The sequence below is a fragment of the Pollachius pollachius genome, assembly GCF_949987615.1.
Source record: "Pollachius pollachius genome assembly, chromosome: 12".
Classification (NCBI taxonomy): Eukaryota; Metazoa; Chordata; class Actinopteri; order Gadiformes; family Gadidae; genus Pollachius; species Pollachius pollachius.
Genome location: NC_136945.1, coordinates 21,027,170 through 21,035,248, shown reverse-complemented (window position 1 = coordinate 21,035,248; position 8,079 = coordinate 21,027,170). Strand labels below are relative to the sequence as shown.

The window sequence follows — 8,079 nt, the reverse complement described above, 5'->3', positions numbered from 1 at the left end:
TGGTGGCAGAAACACAAGCTCATCCGCGGACCGCTGAATGACGCAGCCATAAACGGGCTGATGGCCAGGGAATATAGAGGGGATAGAGCCCGCCGAATAAATCCTTCGCGGTTGACTCCCCCCGCTCTACACGGACCAGGGGTCCGTGTAGACCCAGGGGTCCGTGTAGACCCACTTTTTCCACTGACACCGCTCAGGCTGGAAAAGTGCTGTGGCAGAAGTGTGATGAGATGGACAACAGAGTGCAGCCATCGGATGGCTGGCCGATCACAGCACGCGAGAGAGAGAGAGAGAGAGAGAGAGAGAGAGAGGGAGGGACGAGGGGCGAGCTCCCAGGCACCGTATGATTGGGAGCGGGGACGGGGAATGGTTGGGTGGAGGTTGAAGGGCCTCGATTAGTAAAGTTGAACAGATAAACCGACACAAAACACAAAGCAGCTCGAAGGGGGGATTTATTCACAGGGAAAATAACTTCACCAGGGTGGGGAAAAGGGTGATCGAAAGTCCGTAGTCCGTAATCTGTGTCCAGGGGTCGTCACCAGGAGGGTCCTCAAAGAAGCGGTCGGTAACACAGGTAATCAATAAACTTCAAGGTCTCTCTCTCTCTCTCTGTCTCTAGGCCGTACCGAGCTTCCAGGCGGTCACACAGATCCTGCCTGTAGCTTGCTAGCCCTAGCTCCCGCCCTAGCTTCGGCTTGTGGTAGCCTGCTCTTTCTTTTAACAGCCAGCACTCCAGCTTAATGGCCTTCAGGCCATGCCTCGTTGATTGGAGGAAGTCCATGTATGGCTTGGGGGTGGAGCCAGCAGGTTGCCAGACCTACCACTGCCCTCACTTCTCTCTGGCGTCTGCCACAAAACGTTGTTTAGTCAGAGTCAAATCCCGGATCACAGAGTGGAACGATAAAATGCGGGAAAATATGTCAGTCGTCCATCGTCATTGCTTAAAAACAGAATGAGGAAAACAAGATTTGCACTAGAGGGTTAATAAATCAGATTGGGCGGCATGTGGCTCAGGAGGCAGAGCGGGTTGGCTGGAAACCGGGAGGTTGCTAGTTCAATCCCCGGCTCCTCCTAGGTGAGTGTGGAGGCGTCCCTGAGCAAGGCACCTCACCCTAACTGCTCCCACCGAGCTGGCTGTCGCCTCGCACGGCTGACTCTGGTGTCGCTGTGTGAATGTGTGCATGAATGGATGAATGTTAGGCAGTATTGTAAAGGGCTTTGAGTGGCCACCGGTTAGAAAAGCGCTGTATAGATCCAGTCCGTCTCCATTTCCATTAAATAAAGACAAATAAATGAATCCAAGAAGCTGGGGTCGTACCTGTGGGGATATGGCCAGCCCTCCGAGGGGGTCTCCGTCCAGGACGTCCGTGCCCGCGTTGTAGACCACGATGTCGGGCCGCATCTCGTTGAGCACCCCCTCCACGTTGACCTCCACCTTCCGGAGGTACTCAGCATCCTGCGTGCCCCAGTCCAGCTCCACGTTCCTTCGGATGGCCCCTGGAGGCGACGTTACCGGTCAGAACAGAGCAGTACCCCTGGTTCTAAAATTCACCACATGTTTTGGGCAGTAACATAAGATGCAATGAAAATATATAGATTTAGGGCAATTATCTGACGCTTTAGGCCAAGGTGACTTACAACCATTCATACACACATTCACCCACCAACGGCGGTGTCAACCTTGCGAGGTGACAGCCAGCCCGTCAGGAGCACTTAGAGTTAGGTCGGTGGCTCGCTCAGGGACCCCTTGACACTCTGGCGCGGAGGAGCCAGGGATCGAACTAGCAACCTTCCGGTAACAAGTCAAACTGCTCTACCACCTGAGCTACTGCCGCAACGTAAGAGTACACATATTGCACACATTGGTCTACTTAATATGTATTTTTCATTTGTGAGTCGTACATGTTGAATATTTTTATTTTCATCGGCCGTCTCTCCACCCACTGGGTCCCCCGCTGGGGCCCGTGTATCGACTGGGACCCCCAGTTGGAAACCATCCCATTAAGAACACCATTACAGCTGTTTTCTCCTAGCAGACTCATATAGATCTCTTTGCAGAGTTTTTACCGGAACAAACTTTGTTTGGGGACCCGCCAAAAAAAAGCCCATAGCAAGTCTCACATCCAACTTTGTTTCGAAAGAATATAAATATTTCCCAACAGTTTTTCAGATGCAATCATGAATATTAACATTACAGTACGGGAGATAAAAGCGGAAATGCATTTAATTGGCACCACGTATGCATTGATGCCCACAGACAGCGGGTCCTGTACTGTGAGCCGTCTGCTCCTGATGAATTATCTACACTCCCCTGCTACGGCTCACTTTGCCTTTCATCTCATTTCATCCAAAAAGTCTTTGTCTCCTGGGACTGCAGCAGCAGCACATGACGCAACACTAGGGTGTGAACCAAAGTTGCTGGTTCGATTTCCTGCCTCCGGGCTGTTGTGATGTGTTCTCGTGCGACACACCTGCCTCCGAAGTTAGTCGTTACACGCTTACAGATCCAAAATGCCGTCGTGAACAGACTATCAAAGTGCTAATTTTGAAGAATTCGGTACGGTAGTAGGGTAGACTAATACGGCTATACAGAAGATTAGATGTTTTCCTGCTCTCTTCTGTTGAACCTCGTTTATCTTTGTGGTTTTTGTTTCAAAGGAACATGTTTAATCATCCCAATAATAGAGTCAATATCTTTGCTTCATGGCTAGCAAGCAATAACTGAGGGTGTGCATGCATGTGTATTCGTGTGTGTGTATCTGTGTGTATGCATGTATGTGTGTGTATCTGTGTATCTGTGTGTGTGTGTGTTTGTGTGTGCGTGCGTGCGTGCATGGGTGTGTGTGCCAGTGCGTGCATGCGCGTGAGTGCTTGTGTGCGTATGCCTGCTTGCGTGTATCTGTGTGTGCTTGTGTGTGTGTGCCCGTGTACCCATGCATGTGTGTCTGTCTTTGTGTGCGTTTGCTTGAGTGTGTGTGTGTGTGTGTGTGTGTGTGTGTGTGTGTGTGTGTGTGTGTGTGTGTGTGTGTGTGTGTGTGCTTGTGTGAATGTGATGTGTAAACGGATGGAAATGAAGCATTGATTGTACAGCACTCTGCCCACGTGGAAGGTGCCGGTCATGCTGTGCATAAATGCACAGTCAGCCACATGGCCTCCCCACATTACTTAGCTACACTCTACAGCCATGTTCACACCATCCAGTCTGAACGTATACCAATCAGGAGGATTTCCCAATGCATAAATGTGGATACAAATAATTAGAGACAGCTTTAGGGAATCAGCTTCAAATCGGATTAAACATGAAGAACAAAGGGCATATCCCGCTTGGCGAGGCTTTGTTAAAGCCTTTTACAAACAAAAGGCGCGTTTAAGTCAGTGTCTAGGTATAGTCTTTATCTTAAGACAACCAGAGTGTCAATGTGTTTACATGTGGAGAAGTTATGAGCGTTAACCACACTCATCTTAATGGCACTGGAATAAATGTTATCTAAATTAGACCGTTAGTCAACCTCGGTACATTGAGTTTATTCTGTAGCTGAGCATTGATTCAATACAACTTTGAGGAGTTCTTACTGTCTACCGACCTACAAAATGTGTACAAACAGCAGACTGCATCGTAGCACACGGATTCCCTGCTTTAGGGATTTGTGACACACAAATCAAAGGCACACTGCGAAGCGTGTGAATCAGCAAGTGAAGCCATGACACAATTAAAACGGCAGCCAGTGACATCTAGGGGGGGGGGGGGGGGGGGCTGGACTTGAAGGAGACAGCAGCCCCACCCCCGAGGGAACATGGGCCTGGATGTTTATTCCCCTGCCCGGCACCGATTAGAGTAAAAGCACATATAATCATATAAGTGCTGCTAAGATTGATGCCAGGCCGCTGTGAGGGATCTTCTGATGTAGGCTGTGACGCTAGTATGGAAATGAGGCACTTTAATGTGGGGGACCCTTCCAGAGCCTCCTTCCTGGTTCGATAGCTTTTCAGGTAATGTATTAGAGGATGGTGGCAGGATAGTGTGGTGTCTAGGGTGTGCGGACACAAGGTGCTCGCTCGGGCTCCGTATCTGTACTCTACCGCCTAGCGTAAATCGCTGTGGGGGAAAAGTGTTGTAACCGTCTAGAGATAGAGCGAGCCACAGCTCATCAGGGGGAGGACACAGGAGAGGAAAGGACAGAGGAGAGGGAAGGACAGAGGAGAGGACAGGGGAGAGGGAGGACAGAGGAGAGAAGAGGAGAGGAGGGAGGAGAGGAAGGAGGGAGCTCTTCACTCACGCTTGGCGATTCTGTCCCCAGGGTAGATGTGGCAGTTGTACACGTCCATGATGAACACTCGCCGGTCTCCCAGGAAGTCTCGCTCGTGGCCGTTTCCCTGCAACACAAAGACAAGTTTAATAGAGACCCTCTACATCTCAACAATACAGTCCTGGGCAGAACAGCCCAGAACTGCGTGGGTTAGGGGTTCCATTCCCGTGCTAAGAAATGGGTGCACTCAAGGTTTTGTTAGGCGCTTTGGATGAAAGGTTTGTATTAATTTATTGGGATGAACAAAAGATGTCTAACGATTTGTCTAAACTGACAAATCGTTAAAAAGTACTGAACTGGTGCTCGGAAACAAAGAACAAATGTTGGAAGACATGGAACACAGACGGTCCAATAAAATAGAAAGGTTACTGCCGGTTCTGTGATCTCCCCTCTAATGTATGGCAGCATGCATTCCTCTATCTCCTCTACAAAGGAGGATACTAACAAACACTAAGTAAATCCACCCGTCCATCCATTCCCAGCATGGAACCAAACCCCAGACGTCACCTATGGGTGTCTGTCTGGGTGCTGCGGTGCAGCTGGGAGTGACAGGGTGAGAACCAGGGATCGATATTCACCCGCAGGCTGTTGGCATTATCGTCCAGATGGTCGGAAAAAAAAACTGCCAGATTGTTTCATCGCTCTTTATTCCTTCCCCTCCGTTCGTGAGCCAACTTGTCTTCTTCCTGTCAGGAGCGCATAAGTCAAATCTCAGAGTCCGCGGGTAATGGAACCCACGATGGATAAATGGTGACAGGCAGGGTAAGATTATGCTGACCAGGAATTGACTAGGCAGATTCTAGTTTGTATACAAACCCACCCACAATGCATCACGTCTTCGTCATGTCGAGGACAAAGTAGAATAAATCAAACCCACGGCTCATTTCACTTGGTTCATTTCAGGGAGAGGTATATCAATACCAAGTGACAAACACTGGGTCATTTATTATTTATACTCCCTTTGAATGTGATTTTTACGCAATGAAAGACTGGCAACTGCGGGTACGTAAACATCGAATTAACTGGTTATAACACGACAGGTAACAGAGGCATCCGTCATACGACCCCGAGTTCATACAGGCCTCTCACTCCTCACCGGGTACACACAGGCTCAGAAGACTCCGAGAGGCACACCAATAACTTACATTTAGATTTGACATTTAGGGATTTAGCAGACGCTTCTATCGAAAACGACTTACATTAAGTACATCTCTCTTGAAAGAGAAACAACAATATATCGCCGTAACAACAAAGACAGCTAAGGATAAGACGCTACACACTGCTAAGACATTCATTAATTAGCATTGTTTTTTGCCAGGACGTACAACATACAATAACTATTCAATAAGTCACTATCATACTCAAAAGCTAACCCCCCCCCCCCCATCTCCTCGCTGGGCCCTGATGTAGCATCAACACTGGAAGGCTATTCATGGCTCCATTTAGCAGCCATTTTGTTCCTCTTAGTGGCCAGACGGTAAGAGGCCCTTGTGTTACAGTGAAAACAACATTTTTTTCCATTCATCTATTGAAACCCGACCAGCTGTCCTTCAATCAGACGCAAACATCCGAGACATCCATCACAAAATCGTAGAGGTAGGACTTTCATGATATAAAGGGTTTCACTGAAAGGTGAGAACCAAAGCACAACTATATCACTGGATTTCTTTCAACAACTGTAACCTAAACACCTAAAGGGTGATTACACGGTGAGGACACAAGCATTACTTTGGCTGACATCTTTACATTCACACAAATTCAAGTTTTTTTTTGCCTTTGACTGCTTATCAATGTTAATGAATACGTTAATTTACTATTGGGTATTGCCAGATGTGTTCTTAATGAGATTAGAAAAACAAGTGCTTGTGTATTGGATAGAATGACAGAGAGACAAGTTATGGTTTACTGCTAAAGATACCCAGATGACGAAATAAGTCCTTTGAACAACTCTTCCAAGTCTGGATCTGTAGAAATATATCTGAACAACTGAATAGAGCATTTTTTCTGCAGTAATGAAGCATTACCATTACTACTGAAGCAAGAAGATATCTTTTTTTATCATATGGACTCCAATGTCAGATGCAGAATGTCTCATATGGTGTTCTCTGTTCGGTTTTAAAGGCCCCTGTGTTTTACCAGATGTTTCCATTACAAACTATTTCCAAATCCTCCCTTTAGTGAAATCATACATGGGATTGTCCACCCAGATGATTGATGGGTCGATCAACCTACCAGTGGGTATGGCCATTAGGGAGGCTTGATAGGTTGAGCTAACGGTGTGGATTGCCTGATTAAAATAGGGCCTTTTTAAAAACCAAATTGCTATTTTGCATTGCAACCTCGACGACTACAGTGTATTGCCCTGATTTATCAGCAAAGCATAGGATGAGGCCATCAATTCATTCCACAAGTATGAGCACTTACGGTATAATGTGTCGAGAACAAATGAGCCAGTGGTATGTTTTTCGGAAAAACTGCAGAGCGCGCACATCCAATAAATGCATACAGTACTCTGCCTTATATATGGTCAAGTTCTAATAATAATTTACTTCTGATCGGATTGCCGCATCGACCTCATATCACAGGCTGACTTTGTCATTACATAATGCAGGATCGTTAGCGTCCAGTCATACATCAGACATGGCTGAAGCTACGTGGGAGCCATGGGCTTTGGAACTCATTAGAAAGTTTCCAATCACTAATTGGTTTTTGGATATGAGGTAGTAAGGGGAAATACATAGCTCGATGAAAATATGATAAGTACAGAGTTTGTTGCACTATGCTCACACTGACTGGGCTCAGTGTAATAAAAAGGAATCACTGCTTATTGAAAACCTGTAATCCGGTTTGACTGGACTGTATTAATCCAATTACCATAACCCTAAGCCCCTTCTGTCATTTTCTACAGTTGCAGAATGCATTCATCTCTAGATTCTCCGTATCGTGGATATATTGCAAACCAAAGCGCTCGCTTCTTGGGTGACTTTGCTTTTGCCAATTACCTGTTTTGAACTCGACTAAGAAACATCTATGAAACACGGCGAAAGGGAGATCTGATTTCACTGCAATGCCAGCCTTAGACTTCCACTTTGAGCCAACGACAGGTGAACGGTGGAACGCTGAGGGCTGCTTTGTGAATATTAATAAGGGTGACAGGGGATGCCTCGTGGTTAGTCAATTTGTCCTCTTGAGAATAAACTCCAGGTTCAGAAAACACCCATCCAGTAAGTGTCCTTGGGTAAATCATTACCCCATCCAGTCCTTTAGGAATAATTCGGGGGATTTTAGGGGGTTGGCCGAGGGCGTGGGGAAGGGATTTGCGAGGTTTTAAAGTTTTTAATCTGCCCCTGTTTGAGAGTATGCTCATTAAACCTTGATCCAGTTTAGTGTGGAGAGGAGCTGGCGGTATCAGCGAGGAGGAAGCTGTCTCACAGCACAGTCCTCAGCTGGCCCGGCCAGTGTTGGATGAAATGAAGACCTTTCTACCTCCAGAAGCGGGATTGGTTCCGGTCGATGGCCTGGATTAAAGGTCGGCGTGCCATCTACTGCTTGAACACTGGCTTGTTATTCATTTTGTACGCATACTCCCCCCCCCCCCCCCCCCCCCAGCAAAATGGACAGAGATGCTGCCGGGGAAATGGGCAGGTAGACAAAAGCTAAATCTAGAACTAAATCTGGATAAGTAGATAAAGACAATACTTTACTATAGTTAGTTACTAGTTTGTTTCTGATAGTATAGTATCAATACTAAAGTACTATAGTAAAGTAACCG

General features: G+C 46.9%; 1 protein-coding gene across 1 annotated transcript in view; it reads right to left on the bottom strand.

The window, feature by feature from the left end:
- Nucleotides 1-126: 126 nt before the first annotated feature.
- The window catches only part of hdac11 (histone deacetylase 11), a gene marked incomplete at its 3' end in the record, with an annotated part of 17,788 nt that continues 9,835 nt past the window's right edge, over nucleotides 127-8,079 (bottom strand). The window contains exons 8-10 of the mRNA XM_079747708.1: nucleotides 4,278-4,374; nucleotides 1,319-1,497; nucleotides 127-198 (exon numbers count right to left, since the gene is read on the bottom strand). Of these exons, the coding sequence (XP_079603834.1) occupies nucleotides 127-198; nucleotides 1,319-1,497; nucleotides 4,278-4,374 (348 nt within the window). The remainder of the gene's footprint in view (nucleotides 199-1,318; nucleotides 1,498-4,277; nucleotides 4,375-8,079) is intronic.